Raw genomic sequence first — 19,785 nt, forward strand, 5'->3', positions numbered from 1 at the left:
AGAGAGGGGTAGGCTCACTTCCACATTGATCAAGGCCCTTCTTTGGTTGTTATCCCAAGAATCACTGGATCCACTCCATGTGAAGGCAGGACTTAGTCTTCTATGAATGACCAACAGAGGCCTGCAGCAGACCCCAGCTCAAGAAATAAGAAGGTGGGAACACCTGGATGGCTCAGTGGTTGAGTGTCTATCTTTGGGTCAGGGTGTGATCTTGGGGTCCTGGGATCAAGTCCCACATCGGGCTCCCTGCAGGGAGCCTGCTTCGCCCTCTGCCTATGTCCCTGCTTCTCTTTCTGTGTCTCTCATGAATAAATAAATTAAAAATCTTTTTTTAAAAAAAGAAAGAGGGGGATCCCTGGGTGGCGCAGCGGTTTAGCGCCTGCCTTTGGCCCAGGGCGCGATCCTGGAGACCCGGGATCGAGTCCCACGTCGGGCTCCCGGTGCATGGAGCCTGCTTCTCCCTCTGCCTGTGTCTCTGCCTTTCTCTCTCTCTCTCTCGCTGGGTGACTATCATAAATAAATAAAAATTAAAAAAAAAGAAAAAAAGAAAAAAAAAGAAAGAGGGCAGCTCTGGTGGCTCAGCGGTTTAGCGCCTCCTTCAGCCCAGGGCATGATCCTGGAGACCCGGGATCGGGTCCCACGTCGGGCTCCCTGAGTCGAGCCTGCTTCTTCCTCTGCCTCTATCTGCCTCTCTCTCTGTGTCTCTCATGAATAAATAAATAAAATCAAAAAAAAAAAGAAAGAAAGAAAGAAAAAGAAAGAAAGAAAGAAAGAAAGAAAGAAAGAAAGAAAGAAAGAAAGGTGATACAGTTGCCAGGCTATAGGGTAGGACCCAGGAACCCCTGGGTTATGAGTAGAGAGGCCATGTGCAGAGAGGTATCTGCAGAGAGCCTGGGCTCCTTAACACTCATTTGTTAGTAGAGTGACTTTGATAAGTCCTACTTCATGGATGTCTTATTCAAGGACTGAGATACCATGTGTAAAGTATCTAGTAGAATATCTGGCATGTGGTAGGTGCCCAGGAATAGCTAATTCTTTTATCCTGGTAAAAGTAATCTTTATTATCTCTGTATATAACCCAAAAAGTCTTTCTTCACTCAGTACAGTGCAAACAAGGGATCCAGCAAATTTCTGCATCTTCTTAATATATTTATATCTCATCTAATCCCTTGAAGTCTTTGAGGTACCTTATAATTTGAATATAATAAGATAACAGTAACATTAATATTATTGTAATTAATTAATGTAAAATACAAAGAAAGGCAAAAGTTCTGCCTTGGAGAAAAGGACAAAAAATATGCAACTGGTCACCTTGAAAAAACAGTATGGCAGTTCCTGAAATGGTTAAATATAAAATTACCATATGACCTGGCAAATCCATTCCTAGGTACATATCCAAGAGACCTGAAAACACATATCCACAAAAACCTGTACTCAAATCATGATAGTAGCATTATTTTAGATAGTCAAAAAGTGGAAATAACTCAGATGGCCATCAACTGATGTGTGGATGAAGATGTAGTCAATCCATTCAGTGGAATAGTGATTCCCATGCTACAGCATGAGCCAGCCTTGAGAACATCAAGCAAAGGAAGTCAATCACAAAGACCACATGTTGTATGTTTCCACTTGTTTGAAATGTCTAGAATAGATAAATCCACAGAGAAGGTAGATTAATGGTTGCCAGAGGTTAGGAAAAGAGGAGGATAGAGAATCACTGCTAATGGGTATAGGGTTTTTTGAGTAAGTGATGAAAATGTTCTGGAGTTGGAAAAAGTTGATGGTTGGACAACTTTGCGAATATACTAATAACCATTAAAGTAGATCTTTTAAAAGAGTGAATAGTATGGTATGCAAATTATATCTCAATTTAAAAACATTTTAAAAATGTGTGACTGATAAAGACTGCATGGTTGATAGTTTCAATTTAGCCTGAATTTTCTGGTAGCCAGAGTTATAGAGGAGGATGCCATTAATCACATACTTTTGAAAAAAGGAAGAACATATATAGACACCAGAGGAGCAGAGTTTTAAATAAGTCAGCATAGTAGCACAAATATTGCACAGGAGGTTGATGTTAGAAATACTAGGAAAATACTGAATTAGTGGATTGGTCGAAACAAAGCAGTTAACTGTGAAATATAAATTTGAACAGGTAGTTATGAGGGATAACAGAGGAGCCCCTGGCTTTTTACCCAGAAGACTGTGGACAGCTGTGAGGCACTATTTCTGGGAAACAGTAGGAGATGGTGAGAGAGAGCTGGAGTGTGGGCAGAGTCGGGGTCATCCATCCTGAGTGGTCATTTCCTCCTAAACTAGCATTTTTTTTGGCAAGGCCCTCACTATCAGGTGAATCCACTTTATGTTCCTTTGGCTAGCACTGTTCTTTCCCTCCCTTGTCCCCTAGGACTCTGGTAGGTTTTACAATTTTTAAAAAGTAGAGCAAGGAAGGTCCATTTCTGCGTCGTTTTGAGAATGGCAGCAATTCAGCTTCCTGAATTAATGTGAAGCCTCTTAAAATGGGATTATTATCACAGATTCTCGCCAACCCTTCCCCAGAGCCAGAGGGCATAAAACTGAAGGCGCATCTCTCAAGCTTTCGTTTATTTTACTCAGAACCCAGAATTCACCCTTTTGGCCCTGGAACGCCAGGGGGCGCTGCTGCGCCGCGGGGAAGCCAGGCGCCGCCCAGCCCTCGCACTTGGTGCCGCCGCGGCATCCCAGGCCGGGACTCCGGAGTCCGCTACTCCAGGGGGCGGATAGGTTTTCAGCGACATTCTCAAATGTCCAAACCTGAAAACCCAACACAAAGAGTCTCCTACCAGGACACAAACGTTAGCAGTTCCCTTTAGAGCACAGAGACGTGAACCGCCAGCCAGGGAGGCTCTGGGACCCAGGCTGATGGGGAGCCTGAGCACCCAGCGTCCAGCTCACTGATGGCTGGTTTATAAATCTCGGACCTCCCCGATCTGACAAGATCTTGTTCTCCCCCTTGGCCCTATAATTCTTCTTGGCATGGGGAGCTGGGAGGGGAGCAGGCTGTGGTGTCAGGGCCAGTTGGGCAGGACTTCCCCGCAGGAGGGCTCGGGTGGGCTCTCCCAGCCTCACCTACTCACAGGGGAGGTTCCAAGGCCCCTTACCTCTGGAAGGAAGAACGCAACACTGGCCATTCAATAGAACCTGGGGGATGCCATGCTGGTGCAAACCCCACCTGGCTCCCAATCCCAGTGACAGGGTTTCTCTGGCTTCACCATGATTTTCTGCCCTTCCATTCCAGATGGTCCTTTAGGTCCTCTTTAGAGGGGTCTGCCCACCTCAAGCAGAGTCCTCTGTTTTGAGGAGGCCTGTTTAGTCCTGGATGTGTCTGTATGTACCTGTATGTTGGTATGTGTCTGTCCCAAGCTGGGCCACAAATTGGACTTTTCGGGTTTAGGGAGGATTACCACTAGGAATATAGATTCTGGGAAATGTTGCCCATGAGAACAAATAGACTTTACCCAAGATCCCTGTGTCCTTGGGGTCATGAGGCCTTAGGAGTTTGCAGTCTCCATCCTGAATTCTTCTAATCCTTAGTTTCTAGCACCACTGGCCTTAAGCTCTGTATCCTCTAACACAAAAGGATGTTCTTTAAGAACATCTGGCTCCCCCCCTTCCTGCTGGGACCTGTTACAGAGGGTGCTAATGGCCGGGACCATGTGGCTTCAGTGTGCTCTTCCCTCCCCCCGAATTCCCCTCCAGAAAACTTGGCTGTGTCAAGGAGCTCTTCACAAATGATTAAAGGAGTGGAATGTGAGCAATCCCATCTTGGCAACCTCACAGAGAGTGTACACCTCCTCAACTAAGAGAACACAGCATCTCCCAAGCTAGTGAGTCATTTAGACTCTTAAAAGCAATCAGAATCCATCTTCACAGATTCAGACTTTTGAGACATTAAGAATTGTTAGACTCAGGGGCACCTGGGTGGCTCAGTGGTTGAGTGTCTGCCTTTGGCTCAGGTCATGATCCTGGGTCCTGGGATTGAGTCCTGCATTGGGCTTCCTGTGGAGAGCCTGCTTCTCCCTCTGCTTACGTCTCTTCCTCTCTCTCTCTGTGTCTCTCATGAATAAATAAATAAAATCTTAAAAAAAAAAAAAGAATTGTTAGACTCACATTAAAAGGGCACTATTGGGCAGCCCTGGTGTCTCAGTGGTTTAGTGCCGCCTTCGGCCCGGGGTGTGATCCTGGCGACCTGGGATCGAATCCCACATTGGGCTCCCTGCATGGAGCCTGCTTCTCCCTCTGCCTGTGTCTCTGCCTCTCTCTCTCTCTGTGTCTCTCATGAATAAATAAATAAAATCTTAAATAAATAAATAAATAAATAGGCACTATTAATAATTACAGTGTGACAACAGGGACAAACTAGGCCAGCACTGAGCCAATGATGACATCACACAAGAGATTATGGGAACTGGTATGTGTTGTACCAGAGGGGCCCCTCATTCTCCACACCCCCACTCACCGGGGAAGAGAACAGGTTGGCAAAGAGCATGTTGGGGACACTTGCTCCTGTGGGTGACCCTGGCCAGGCTGCTTGGAGCTCACCTCACTTCCTCTGGGGAAATGCTGGTGAGAGCGCTAGGGGCCTCCTCATGTCCTTTTTAGCTTGTGTGTCCCCTTCATGCTGCCTGAGACTCCAGAAGCAAGGCTGCTGCTAGGAGACAGGAGTACTATCAACAGCACTCGTCCTGCAGGCAGCTGATATGCTCTGGGGTGTACTGTGACTCAGGGTGAGGCCAGACCTGCCCAGTGATGGCGGTCTGGCACTGAACTCCTGTCAGCACATGCGTCTTCCACCTGTGTACTGGCCACACCAACAACCCTTAGTCCCTCCAGGGGCCAGGCACAGCTGCCAGAAACACTGTGCCATAGCCCAGACTGAAGTTCCAAGCTTTCACAACTCAGATCAAAGACATCTCTAGGTGGTTCCTCCTCCAGCACCCCAACTTTGTGCCTTTCCCAAACCTTATGCTCCTGAGATGTGTCTCAGTTATTGTGTGGGTGGCATTCACTACCGCATTTCAGAGCCCAGGACAGAGCTGGCTCCCTGTGAGCACTTGCTTGTCGTGATCAGATCAAAGAACCTGAGACTACAGCCCCCTCCCCAACACATGTATATCTGAGGCTGATCCTGTTTTAGAAGGACAGCCGATGGGTTGAGGTGCTTCCTTCTGTGCTAAGAGCACTCCCTATGCCCTCTTTAGTGGCCCCCTTTTCTGAGGCCTCTCAGACGGTTGGAAGGAGAAGCTCTGAGGGTTGAAGCCATTCCTACCTAGAATGAAGGCCACCACATAGTTGGAGATCTGGCCCATGCCAACGATGACAAATAACACAGTAAACATCTCCCAGTTGATGGAGAAAATCTGCAGGAAGCTGAAGCCAGTCTGCACAGCCATGGTTGCAAAGAGGATGCTCTTCCTGCCAAACCTGTAGAATATAGCACAGCACAAAACATGGCACATGCAGGTCACGGCAGCTGTAACTTAGGGCATGTGGCAAGCCTTGAGTCACTTATCACTGCAGACTTTGTTTTGTTTTCAGGGCTATGACAACTTTTCTCCGCCTCATCTTCCTGAGTTCTTCCTCTGTGATGTCTCAGGTATCCATCTCCCCAGGAGGTGCCTTTTGAGATCCTAAAACTTCTGTGGAGGCCCCATATCTCGAAAGCATAGAGCAGCTCATGCAAGGTCCCCATAGAAATCTGCTCTTTAGGGCAGCCCCAGTTGTTTAGGGTGGCCCAGCGGTTTTGTGCCACCTTCAGCCCAGGGCGTGATCCTGGAGACCCAGGATCAAGTCCCACGTCAGGCTCCCTGCATGGAGTCTGCTTCTCCCTCTGCCTGTGTCTCTGCCTCTCTCTCTCTCTCTCTCTGGTCTCTCATGAATAAATAAATAAAAATAAAATCTTTTAAAAAAAAGAGAGAAATCTGCTTTTTGGAACAAGCCACAGGTAGAAGCTGACATCACATTTCTGGAAAATGGATGAGTACATATTGCAGGTAATCTAGTATCTAGTTCTGTCAATCTGGAATGAGGATCAACCTCTATGGCAGTGGTATCTAACCTTAGCTGCACTTGAAATCCCCTGCTGCCAAAAAATGCTGGGGCCAGCACCCCACCCCCCAAGATTCTTATTTTCTGGGATGCAGTTTGGGTATTAGGATTTAATCAATTTTCCCAGGTGAGTCTAATGTGCAACCAAAATTGTGTGGGAATCGTCTACGGGAAGTGTAGCTTGCAGCAGTAAATATGATGCAAGAGTTGGCTTAAGTCTCATTTTGCTTTCTGATGGTGACCAATGGGTAGAATGGAGCACAGGTGTGAGCAGAACAGTCTCCTACCACATTTTCCAAATTCAGGTCTCAGGCTTTTGGGCTTGTAGTCCCTTGGGACTTTGTAACTGAAGGAGGGACAGGCAGTCCTCTGGGAAGCCTTCCCAACCCTGCTACTGAGCACTCCCACCTGCCTGCTCTGGTGCCCTTAGGACATTCAGGGGCCAGTGAGGCATTTTTCCTGGGGCCATGGCGCTGTCTCCTCTAGACTCTGAGTTTCAGGAGGCCCACAACCAGCATGGGTCAGTTCTGAGCCCTGGTGCCCTGCTGGGGGCCTGACCCACAGCAGCAGTGTGGGTCCTGGCTGTCTGGACCTTCCTCTGACTGATGGATGGCTGTTTGTGGACAGACCAAACGTCATCTAAGAGTAAGAAGTAAGGTGGGGCAGTAGTGGTGAGGGCAGCAGTGTTTTTTTTTTTTTTTTTTTTTTGAGAGGTTTGGTGATATAAGAATCTGTTTCCAGTGAGGCCATTGAGTCTTCCTGACCCTTGGCCAAATCCCTGGAGGTTTGAGGCTGGGAGAACTGAACAAAAGGTTCCAGCAAGGGGCTGATGGAACAGGAAACATGAGACATCATGGCTCCTCCTTTCACTGACTTGTTGGCGTGTGTGTGTGTGTGTGTGTGTGTGTGTGTGTGTGTGGAGGGGGGGGGGTCCTCTCTTTCTGAGTGGAAATGCCTTAAATTTACTCCCACCCCAAGATTGGCAGTGAATTGACAAGGGGCCCTATTCCAGCTTTCCTCCCTCCCAGCCTCCTTACCTGTCAGATAGCTGCCCAGACACAAAGGAGCCAAGGAGCACACCCACAAAGAACAGGGAGGAGGTGAGGGGCGTCTTCCAATCATCCTCACACACTAGACTCCACTGCCAGAGAAGACAACATGAAGTGTGAGCCCAGCCCTCCAGTAGGCCCAGCCCCAGCCCAGATCTGAGGGAGTATTAGCATGACAGCTGGAACAGGGTCTCCTCTCCTGCGACAGGCTGTTGCCTTTGTGCTAAGGGCAGAGGTTCCACAGCCCTGGGGTTGACTCCTGATTCTACCATGCCCTGGGGGCCAAGTCACTGTCCCTCTGTGACTCACCTTCCTCTTCTTTTTTTTTTTTAAAGATTTTATTTACTAAAAAAAATAAAAATAAAAAAAAAATAAAGATTTTATTTACTTATTCATGAGAGACACACAGAGAGGCAGAGACATAGGCAGAGGAAGAAGCAGGCTCCCTTTGGGGAGCCTGATGCGGGACTCGATCCCAGAACCCTGGGATCACGCCCTGAGCCAAAGGCAAGACACTCAACCACTGACACACCCAGGCACCCCTCACCTTCCTCTTCTAGGGGTTAGAGAGGGTAATACCTCAGCTTTGCTTGTGTCACATAGCGAGAAGCCTGCCAAGGCCATGGCTGTGCCTGGTGACCCCTCCACTGTGAAGCAGTATGAAGCAAGGTCATATTTCTGCTTCAGAAGACATCCAAGCATGGAGAGAAGGTGTTTGAAACTCCCCAGGGCCAGGGCATAGGGCCTAAGCCAAAGTTTCCTCTGCCCTGCTGAAAAGTCCAAGTGGTCTGTGATTATATTTTCTGAGCAGACTCCTTCTGAAAACCTTGTTCTCTCTGCTCCATTCATACCATAGGCCAAGCCTATGGGGCATGAATTCAGGGCCCACTGTGTGGCCATGGGGGTGGGGGATCTGCACCTCTCCAGCACTCTTTATCTCCTCTACCCTCCTCCACACTCCTTCCCACCCAGCCTTCCCAGAAGGGTGGTTCCTCCTGTGCTTCAGGCCTGTGGGCTGTTTTAGCCCTAACAAGTCCCTACTGGTGGACCCATAAAATGAGGGCTTCAGGAAGAATTTTAGTTCTCAGCTCTTTAATTAAGTCAAGTCAGCAAAATCTCAAGGGAGGTTGCAAAAATTTCAAAGTGTGTTCAGTGAGGTATATATATATATATATCTCTCTCTCACACATATATACACACACACACACACACACACACACACACATATATATATACATACATTTACACATCTCTCTCTCTCTCTCTCTCTCTCTCTATATATATATATATATATATATATAGGCTGTGTGGATCAGGGGATTGCTGTGTGTAGCAAGATGATCCAGTCTAGAGAAAAAAAAAAAAAAAACTCTGCCTCCTATTGAATCCCACCTCAACTGGGTGGTTGTGCTGCTTCCCTGTGAAGCCATTCAGTTCTTAATCCTCACAACTTCCCTGAAGTAGATTTAAAAATTAATTCCCATGTTTATTATCACACTTCCCTGTGTAGCAGAGAGGGATGTTTATAAGGACACATACAAGGGGAAAGTATAAAACAAAAAGCTAAGGAATCAGGGCAAACAGCCCAGGGGAGGAGGGATTGCAAAATAACCAAGCCAAGGGTAAGACTGACAACCAGTCATCCTGCCCAGGGGCCTGCCTGCTTGCCAGGCTCTGAGGATTGCAGTGGCTCAGCTTGCAGAATCCCTGTATGCAAAGCAATACACTCGTTCTCCAGAAGCTAGTATTTCTAAGTACTAAGACATAAGAGAAGTCTCTCCTATATACTTCCTTCCACAAAGAGGTCACGCCATGATGTTGAGGATAATGTCCTTGCAAACACCGCCGTCCTAAAGACAATACCAAGATTCATGAGGCTGCCTTTCCTGGCACCCACATTGCTAGCTACAGGCAGAATGTCTAAGCACAGCTCTGCAGAGGAAAAACAAAGTGGGTCAAGACCTCAGCTCTCTATTCCTCAAGCACAATCAGAGATTGCATTTGAGACCATGCTCAGAGAACAGTTGCTTCAACTGGGGTTCCTGTAGGGGTTTCAGGGGAGAGGGGACAAACCCTCCAAAACTGAATGCCCAGATTCATGTGCCTTGGCATGCCTTGGGTCAGAAGGCATAGACAGGACATGTACCCGAATTAATGGCCACCGACTTCCAAAGATTGCTGCCCAAAGTATCAGAAAGGAGCTTGGAATCTGCCCTAACAAACAGATTAATGATTGAGACTCCTAAGCCTCATAACATGTTGTTTTGTCTGTTTCTTTTCAATTTTTAAAAAATTTTTAAAAAGATTTTATTTATTTATTTATGAGACACACACAGAGAGAGAGAGAGAGAGAGAGAGAATGAGGGAGACAGAGACAGGCAGAGGGAGAAGCAGGCCCCATGCAGGGAGCCTGACATGGGACTCCATCCTGGGTCTCCAGGATCACGCCCTGGGCCAAAGGCGGCACTAAACCGCTGAGCCACCCAGGCTGCCCTTTTGTTTTGTTTTAGAGTAAACTGAGGCTTGGGCACCTGGGTGACTCAGTTGGTTGAGCATTAGACTCTTGGTTTTGGTTCAGGTCATGATCTCAGGATTGTGGGATTGAGCTCTGTGTTGGGATCTGTGCTTGGGCATGGATCCTGCTTGGGATTCTCTCCCTCTGGCCCCACCCCACTCTCTCTCAAATAAATAAATAAATCTTTAAAAAACAAAAAAACAAAAATGAGGCTCAGAGACTAGTGTTTGTTTGCAAGTACATAGGCTTGCTAAATACCAACTCAGGCCTTAGAGTTCAACCTTTACCCATGTTATGCTTTGGGCAAGAATTCTAAAGGTCAGACAAATGAGCTTATTAAATGCCATCCACTATGTTTCTTCAAGGGAGATGCTAGGACTAGGGGTAAGAAAACTACCAGCCTTTAGAACTGGACAGATGTGAGAAAATCCCATGGGTATCAGTGTATCTGTTATCCACTGTCACCATTTCATTTCCAATCAAGTAGGAAAGCTCTTCCAAAGAGAATGTGCTTTCTTTTGTGTGTGTTTTTTTTTTTTTTTTGAGTATTTTCTGTCAGGATTTTGCCCAAAGGCAGGATAAATAAGACTTAAGGACAGAAAAGAAAGAGGAAGATTGTGGCACCAGGGATTATGTGGCAAGTGTAGTGACTGGCTACTTAATTTCAGGCCCAATGTGACATGAAAATGCAAGACCTCTTATTCAAAAATTATGAAGAATTTCAAGACATCAGTAGCAGAGCATTACAACCAAGTGTGGAGCCCCATATAACTGCACAGTTTGTGTGCCTATAAATATGGCCCAGTAGTGGGTCGAGCCTTGTCTCTTTGGGGAAGGGAGCAGGGCAAGTTTTGAACTGGGGTGGTAGGAAGGATGAGGTATGGGCCAGCTCCCCATCCCTCCCTACTATAGCCTATGCAGCCACGGCTCTAGGTTCCTCCTCCCTGAAGAGGGGTGTCCCAAATCCCCATCAGCATCCTGTGGCAGAGGTGATAGCCACGTGCACACAGCAGCCACCTGTCCCAAGCCCATGGAGGGTGCTATTGGTTTTTGGAAATCCTGCTCATACCCAGCAGGGGAAGGCAGCTGATGTCATGGCTACTCATAGTTGGTTTCAAGGTTGGGCCCTCTCATGAAGAGTTACTGTGCCACAGAATCTTTTTGGGAAGCTGCAAAGGCCCTAGTAATAGGACACAGGATCAGCAAAGTTCCAGCTGTAAGTCATGGGACCGAAGTCTGATAAATCAGCTGCCAGCCTGAAGAAGGGCCCTTTTCTCCAAGGGGTTATTCTAATGAAGGCCAGGTCCTACCTGTGACCAGCCCCTTGGGATTTGAAGGGTGTGTTTTGGGATTCCATTAGCCAGAGCCCAGAGAACTCCCTGTGGCTGACAGTGACATTGTAAACCCAGTAGAAGATAGTCTTTTCCTAAATAAGATAGAACTGTCCCTTGTATCTCTGCACATATGCACACATGCATGTACACACAAACATACACACATGTGGTCTGTTCAGAGGCTAATGGTGGACAGTCTATTAAGGAACTGGCTGGCATTGCTCTGGAGCTGTGCTTTCAGGTCAAGCATTAACGTTTCTAAAACATAATCCCCTATTCTACCGTGCGCGCGCGTGCACACACACACACACACACACACACACACACACACACTGGGTAGACAGTGGATTGTGGGAACTAAGTGGCCCCAAACTGTGCAGTGTGGGGGCACTGGATATGCCTTCCCAGGGTTACTGTGTCTGTCTGATCCTCACGGTCTAAGACCAACATTCTAAGTTGGTCTAATATGAACTCTGCACAAAGGCCATCTAGCTTTTGGCTTTGCTTTAAGAAAAAACAACCCAGGTCACAAGGTAATAGAAGACGAGAGGTCACTCTTGACATAGAAGAATATGCCTCTCATGCCACTGAGCAGTACTAACAGAAATGACAACTATAGTATACTGGGTACTCATTTTGTGCCTTGTATTATCTCATGTGATCTCAAGGTTGCATGTGAAATGGGTACTTTCTTTATCCTTATTTTTCAAATGAGGAAGTGAAGGCCTGGAGCAATGAAGCAACCAGCCCAAGTTCTAGTGGACTAGTAAAAGGAATTGCTTAATTATTTATTCAACCGTCATTGAGCACCTGCTCTGGGCCAGACTCTGTGTGGGGCACAAAACAGACATGGTTACTACCTCCACAAAGCTCAAGGTCAAGCATTCTTTACAGGACAGATCAAGTGTGCATATTGTGCATGCATGAGCCTGGCTGTCCTGGGCAGGGCAGGCTCTCTTCTGGGCCACTGTGCCCTTGTTCTCTGGCTAGGGAGGAAAAGAGGCCTCCCTACCTCATCCTCCTCCAGATGGACAGAGTTCTAAAACCTGAACTCGTTCAGATACTCATCTTAGATAACTAATGCTCGCATGGGGCTAGGCACATGGTGGACTCTTAACAAACTGCTGATGAGTGAATGTTGAATGCTGAACAATCAGATGTAATGGAAAAGGGGTTTGGGAAATGTGAGACATCACACATTGTCCTTTGAAAATCACCCTCAGCCTTGAACTCTCAAAGTAGCCAGTCTAGCAGTTTTAACCATTACCAAAGCCATCGAGGACCATAAGGATAAGCTATCCCTAATGATCTCCATAGAACTGAGAACTCCAGATGGCAGCCTGATGTTGAGCAGAGCACAGGCTCTTTTGGGCTCTGCCACTTTCTGGTTGTGACTTTAGGCTTTCACCCACCTAGATTGGCCTCCCTTTTCATCCTCAGAGACATGACAATAATAACCCCTCCTGGGGTTGTAGTGAGCACAGGACAGGAAATATAAGTGGAGTGTTTAACACTGTGTCTGACATGTTTCAGACCTCATTAAATGGTAGTTCCCTTTCTATGGAGCCCATGCCTTTGTCCTCATGGCCATGACTTAGAACAAACAGCATGAATAAATAAGTAAAGCAAGTTACACTTAAATTTGTGGCAACAGTAATTCTTAGAAATAAGAATTTCCTGGTCAATGACCAACAATTGAAAAAGCTTTTGACACAAACTATAAAATCCTTTTATAATGGGTATCAATCTCAGAGATGACTGTGAATGAAAAGTTAGCAATAGTCCATTTAAGAATGAAAAGAGGTTTCTACTATGTCATCTTACACTTTTTTTTTCATTCCAGGAGGAAACTCAGGAAGTAGTTAACAATAGAACACATGTCCACTCCAATTTCTTTTTCATAACTTTGTTGTGAATAAGCAAAAACTTTCCTGGCCACCATAGCGATAGGGCAGGGAATGAGTAGGGTAGGAAAATCTGGCATTTTTAGTCTTTTTGTTTATAATAGCTTCATTGAAATACAGTTTATGTCACATAAAACTCACTCTTGTAATGTGTGTACAATTCAGTGGTATTCAGTATATTCCAAGAATTACTCAACCACTAGCACTAATTTTAGAACATATTCATCACCTCTGAAAGAAACACCATACCTATTAGCAGTCACTTCCTACTCACTTCCCCCACCCCCTGGCAACCAGTAATATGCTTGCTGTCTCCAAAGGTTTGCCGATTCTAGACATTTAATATAAGTGGAACATATACAACACATATACATATTCACTCAGCATAATGTTTTCAAGGTTTATTCATCTTGTTTTAGCACATAACAGTGCTTTGCTTTTTGTGGTTGAATAATATACTATTGTATGGGTAGGTTACATCTAACTTAGCCAATCACCAGTTAATAAGACAATGGAGCTGTTTCTACTTTTCAGCTCTTATGAAGAATGATGCTATGAACTTTTGTGGACAAGATTTTGCATGGATATATGTTTTCACTTTTCTTGGGCATATACGTAGGAGTACAACTGCCAAGTTTCAACAAACTCCCTGTTTCCTAAAGTGGCTACACTGTTTTACAGTCCCAACAGCAATGAATGAGGGTTTCAGTTCTCCATATTCCTACCAATACTTGTTACTGTATGTCATTTTAATTTTAACCATCCTAGCAGGTGTTAGGAAGTGTCTCATTGTGGTTTCAATTTTCATTTCCCTAAAGACTAATGACACTGAACATCTTTTGTGTTGAACCTACAGATCAATTTGAGGAGTGCTGCCATCTTAACAATATTAAGTCTTCTGTTTTGTGAACAGAACATGACATGTATTTCTATTTATTTAGGTCTCCTTTAATTTCTTTCAAGATTTTTTTTTTTTTTTTTTTAGTTCTTGGAGCTTAAGTTGTGCATTAAAAAAAAAAAAATGTATTCCTGAATAACTTCTTTAAGTATTTCTTGTAAGATAGCAGGGCTACCAAAATTTCTCACTGCATTTGTTATTTATTTTTGTATCTGAGAATATCTTTAGTTCATTTTTGAAAGATAATTTTGCTGGAAATAAGATTCTTGGTTGACATCTTTTTCCTTTCAGTATTTTGAATATGTTATTCTGCTGCCTTCTTGCCCTATGTTTTTTTTTGTTTGTTTGTTTTTAGTTTTTTGGGGTTTTTTTTTGCCCCACGGTTTTTGATGAGAAGTCAAATGTGAAACTTATTAGGGTTCCCTTGTACGTGACAAGTCATATTTTTCTTGCTGCTTTCAAAACTTTCCCTTTGGGACACCTGGGTGGCTCAGTGGTTGAGCGTCTGCCTTCAGCTAAGGGCGTGATCCCAGAGTACCAGGATCAAGTCCCACATCAGGCTCCCTGCACGGAGCCTGCTTTTCCCTCTGTCTGTGTCTCTGCCTCTCTCTGTGTCTCTCAGGAATAAATAAATAAAATCTTAAAAAAGAAACCAAACACTTTTCCTTTGTCTTTGGCTCTCAGTGGTTTTACTATAATATGTCAGTGTGTGGAATTTTTTGTTTTTTCTAGTTGAAATTCACTGAGTTTCTGAGCTATATAGATTAGTGTTTTTCTTCTTCAACTTCTTTTCAAATGAAGTTATTTCCTGTGGGGACGGCTTCCAACCTCTCTGTTCTTAGGGACTACCTGTCCCTCTGGACAAAAATATCTGAGCCCTTGCTCCAGAGCTGGTGGCAGGCAAAGAAGCCCTCCAGAGCGATGTCTTGGTTTATTAATTGGATACTGGGTGAGAGTGGTAGCCTCTATCTTTTTGGCTTGACTCTCCTGGGATGGAACATTTACCTTACAAACAATCTGGGATATGCACAACCAGGGTCCTAGTATTCTCAGCCTGTGGAATCTAGGGTAGAGCTGCCCACTATATGAGTAGGGGCCAAGTAGAAGATGGGATTCCCCAATCTCTCAGTTATACTCAACAGGAATTAAGCCTCTACAACTCAAAGCTCACGGAATCCAGGGAGGTGGCTAAACCTTAAAATGTTTTCATTTCTTCTCAGATTAGAGGTAAAGAAAAAGCAACCAGAGTTGGGGAGGTCTCAGTGGAGAACTCTACGGTCACTGAAGGCTGAATCAAAGCAAAAGACCCAGTAGGTGTGAGTGGGATGGTGAGGATGGGGTGGAGGAATGTGAGGGAAGTAAAGGGGGCACTCAGAGCCCGGGCTCTCCCCCTTGCATCCTGGCACTGGATCTACCACAGGTCCACCGCTCTACTTTGGGTATGTAAGTAAATGGGATGGGGTCTGTGTCAGCCTCCCAGCATGGAGGGGAAGCTCTGGAAGGTGCCACTGTGAATCTGCCCTCCAGACCTGCAAATACACAGCAAAAGTCACCAGCCTTGGGCTATCTGTGCTCATTGCCAAGGCATGTGACTCAACCCAGCCTTTCCCAAGAGCCTCCATTCTCTCTCCACTGTCACAACTCCAAATGGGAATCCTTGCTTTTCTTTTGGGCTCAGAGGTATGCTTAACAGTAGACCAAGGTTTCAGACAACACAGAAGCCCTGTATTGGCCTTGAACATAAACTGAATTTAGGCTTATGCAAATTACTGTCCATGCAGAGGCCTGAGGCACCTGCAGCTCCTCTGACCCACCCTGCCAAAGCTTTGTTTTTGTCAGTACACCATCCTACCTCTTGGACTCTGTGTGAGGGTTCTACAGCCCACCAGGAGGGGTGGACAAAGTTTGTTTATCCAGAAACTTGGCAGGAGATGTGGGTGAAGCAGCCTCCAGACAAAAGCACACTCAGATCCTCGTGGCCATTGTCAGAGGATCATAACTGAGAAGCAACAAGGGAAACTGTTTGGGGGGTGCAGCTGCTAAACAAACAGGGAAGCACATTCATACCAGAGCAAGGGAAAACTCCTTTAGTCTCCTTTATTTGTTTTCTGGAAAAAACTTTTAGAAAATCTCCCTGGTGTTGCCTGGAGGCGGAGATTCAACACCTCCCCTTTGGAATCTGACAGAGAGCTAGTCTGAGTGTGAACTTGGCTAACATTCAGGCTGTCCTGACAGCTAAGCTGCCAGTCCCCACACTAGCCAGCAGCATTTCCTGGTAGCTTGTAGGCCTGATAGAAAGAAAACAGCCTATGCTTGCCTATTGCTCCAAATTTTTACCTTCGCCAGAGCCCACCTGGGCCTCAGAAGAGTCACACCCCTGGGAGCTGCTGTATGCAGTCCCATGTAGTAGCCAACCAAGTATCAGCCTTAGTTTGTCATTGTTCCTCCTTTGCTACTCCTAATGCCTCCCATAAGTGCCCTGATAGCAGAGGACGAGGCCTCCAGGTTCCAACCTCATACCTTTGAGCTATGGGTGGAGAATCAATATGTCTTGCTCTGTCCATGCCCTGATCCCACCGAGGTCCCAAGAAAGATGGCACAAGGCTGGTGCTTCAAGAGGTCCAGGCCCTTTGCTGGAGTCTGTATACCTACCAGCAGCTCCATCCATGGGTTCGTAAAGGATGCAACCATGTTAGAAGAGGAAAGGAGCCCATGTGATGGAGCAGCATGCCTGCCTTGGGCCACTGGGAGCCTGACACAGAAATGTGGTCCTTAACAAAAAGGCTCTCACAGGGCCTCTGGATCACGGGGCCTAGGAGAAACAGTACTCAGCTCAGAAGTGACTGCCTAGTTTTCCCAGCCTATGGACTGAAGGGTATCAAGTCTGCCTAATGATGTTCCAAGAGAAAAGTGGGCATGTTTGAGGAAAAAGACAACCCAGGCTTACACCCTGGCCATGAGCCAGGCTCACCCCTACTGCTTGCCCTGTGGCCCTTGCCCTGTGACTCTGATAAATCTGCACAGCAGGATATCTGCTGCCCTTTCTGTTCCTTCAGCTGTAGGGCAGGAGGGCTTTGAGTTTTCTCACACATAGACCTTATCTCTTTGGGGTTTGTGGCACTGAAGGGTTATACAGAGAGCCATGCTCACTGAGGCTGGTCTCGCCACTGCAGTAGGTCTCAGCAGCAAGGACTCTGTATCAGACAGACTGGTGATGTGTGGGGTCCCTTCCTTCCTCAACAGAAGTTTCAGTCTCAATCCATTGGGCCATATCCCACTAGTCCCTGCTTCTGTCCTTGTGCTGCGCACCCTGCAGATAACATAGCTAAGAGGTGTCTGGCACTCCATTCTGCAAGGGAAAATACAGGCTCCTCCAGCTCTGACTCCAGAGACAGATGAAGGACCTTACCCTGGATTTTTACCATCTCTATCCTTGAAGTGAAAAATAACTTGGTTTAAGCTGGACCAAAGTAATAATTGCATAAATAAATAAATGGGAGTGAAGGGGAAGCTCTTATCTAGAGAAGAATTCCAATTAATAAATTGGAAAGAATGTGGGAGATGCAAAATTACCACTAGGCAAACACCACAGTAATACTTGTTTCTGTTAAGGTCCTGAGATGGATGCTAAAATCAGTGGATAAATGTTTGAGGATAAACGGGATATCTGAATAGTCTCAAAGTATATCCCCCAAGATACTTATCAATTATGAAGGGGAAAAATACTGACTTCATGGTGAAAAAGCCCAGCAGACTACCACTTAACCACATGATCAAAGCTGACATCACCAATCACAAGCCCTATCAACACCATAGACCCACTGGTATGATGCCCTGAGGACATATTGCTTCTACAATATTCTTACCAAAAACTGCACAAGCTCAATCTTATCATGAGAAAAATCATGCAAATCCAAACCAAGGGACATTCATCAAAATAATTGATAGACTCATGAAAAGTGTCAAGGTGATGAATGATTAGGCAAGACTGAGAGGCATGGTCGCAGATCAGAAGAGACTAAGGTGGCAGGCCAACTAAGTACAGTGTGAGCTTCTGGATTGGATCAAACACAGAAAAAAGAACATTACTGGTGGTGGGGGGGAGAATATTACTAGAAAAAAACACTACTAGAAAAACTGGTGAAATTCAAATACTGTTTGTAGTTTAGTTAATTATACAGCAACTAACATTAATTTCCTGGTTTTGATACAGGAATTATGGTTATGTAAATTGTTAACATAAGGGAAGCTGGTTGAAAGGTATATGTGAATTCTCTATACTATTTTTTTTTTTAAGGGAGACAGAGAATCTCTCTCTCTTTTTTTTTTAAAGATTTTATTTATTCATGAGAGACACAGAGAGAGGCAGAGACACAGATAGAGGGAGAAGAAGGCTCCATGCAGGGAGCCCGACATGGGACTCGATCCCAGGTTTCCAGGATCACACCCTGGGCTGAAGGCAGCGCCAAAACGCTGAGCCACCCGGGCTGCCCGAATTCTCTATACTATTTTGACAACTTTTCTCTAAGTCAAAAACTCACTCAAAAGGAAGTTTGTAAAAATGTAATTCTTAATAACTATAAAAGAATCATCAATTGGACTTTACAAACAGCCCTGGAGGAAGGAAACCACCTTACGCAAAAATACACAGACAGACACACTCATGCAAGTCCCAGCTCAAAAACCACACTCCTGCCTCGTGGCATTCTATGAGAGGCATTTCCAAGCAGAACATGCCATCCTTGGTTTCCTGGCTGACCTTGCCATCCCTGTGGGGGTCACGTGTTGGTTCAGCTGTCCCCAAGGGTATGCCCACTGAGAGATCCTGCATGGCGGGGTAAAGCAGAAACCATCTGATGACAGTTCCTCTACTTGGATTGTGCCAGCTGGGACACAGAGAACCTGGTCAGGGTCCCTGAGCTTGACCCTATGGTTGAGCTGGGGCCACTTCTCTCACAGCAGTGGCCAAGTCAGTGTGGATGTGGACCTATATCTTATTCTGTAGGTCCTGGAACTTTCCCAGGAGTCAAGGGGCACAGCCTCTAGCAAATCTCATCACCCATTATTCTGGCTGCATCCTGGACCTTAGCACAGCTCCCACAATGCTCACATTGCACAGCCAGAGGTGATGAGATTTTGCCCTTACCTCTCCTCACCCACAGGCCAATGATCCCCATTTGCTGGTTCTGAGGGGTGTGGCATGGCCTCACCGAGTCCTCCCAACAACTCAGAGAAGCTGTGCACTCTTATGATCCTCACTTTTTAAAAAAGATTTTATTTATTTATTCATGAGAGACACACACACACACACAGAGAGAGAGAGAGAGAGAGAGAGAGGCAGAGACATAGGGAGAGGGAGAAGCAGGCTCCATGCAAGGAGCCTGACATGGGACTTGATCCTGGGACTCCAGGATCATGCCCCAGGCCGAAGGCGGCACTAAACCTCTGAGGCCCCCGGGCTGCCCTGATCCTCACTTTTAAAAAAAATTATAAAAAAGAAACCACATAACATAAAGTTAACCATCTTAATGGTCTTTAAGTATACGGTTCAGTAGAATTAAATATATTCATATTGTTATGCAATCCCCAGAATTCTTTTCATCTTGCCAAACTAGACTCTATACCCATTGAACAACAACTCCCCATTTCTCCCTGCCCCAGCCTCTAGTAACTACTTCTTTCTGTTTTTCTTTTTATTTTATTTTATTTTATTTTATTTTATTTTATTTTATTTTATTTTATTTTTTTATGATAGTCACATAGGGACAGAGAGAGAGAGAGGCAGAGACACAGGCAGAGGGAGAAGCAGGCTCCATGTACCGGGACCCCGACGTGGGATTTGATCCCAGGTCTCCAGGATCGCGCCCTGGGCCAAAGGCAGGCGCCAAACCGCTGCGCCACCCAGGGATCCCTTCTTTCTGTTTTTCTGAGTTTGACTACTCTTCATATCTGTGAAATCACAGTTTTTGTCTTTTTTCTTACTGGCTTATTTCACTTA

General features: G+C 45.7%; 1 protein-coding gene across 4 annotated transcripts in view; it reads right to left on the reverse strand.

The window, feature by feature from the left end:
* The window catches only part of SLC22A4 (solute carrier family 22 member 4), a 45,089-nt gene that overhangs the window by 20,948 nt on the left and 4,356 nt on the right, over positions 1–19,785 (reverse strand). For 3 of the 4 annotated variants that reach the window (XM_041762224.1, XM_041762225.1, XM_041762223.1), the window contains exons 2-3: positions 7,125–7,228; positions 5,309–5,463 (exon numbers count right to left, since the gene is read on the reverse strand). In XM_041762224.1, the coding sequence (XP_041618158.1) occupies positions 5,309–5,463; positions 7,125–7,228 (259 nt within the window). The remainder of the gene's footprint in view (positions 1–5,308; positions 5,464–7,124; positions 7,229–19,785) is intronic. The other variant, XM_041762226.1, reaches the window with a different exon arrangement.

The sequence above is a fragment of the Vulpes lagopus genome, chromosome 7, assembly GCF_018345385.1.
Source record: "Vulpes lagopus strain Blue_001 chromosome 7, ASM1834538v1, whole genome shotgun sequence".
Lineage (NCBI taxonomy): Eukaryota > Metazoa > Chordata > Mammalia > Carnivora > Canidae > Vulpes > Vulpes lagopus.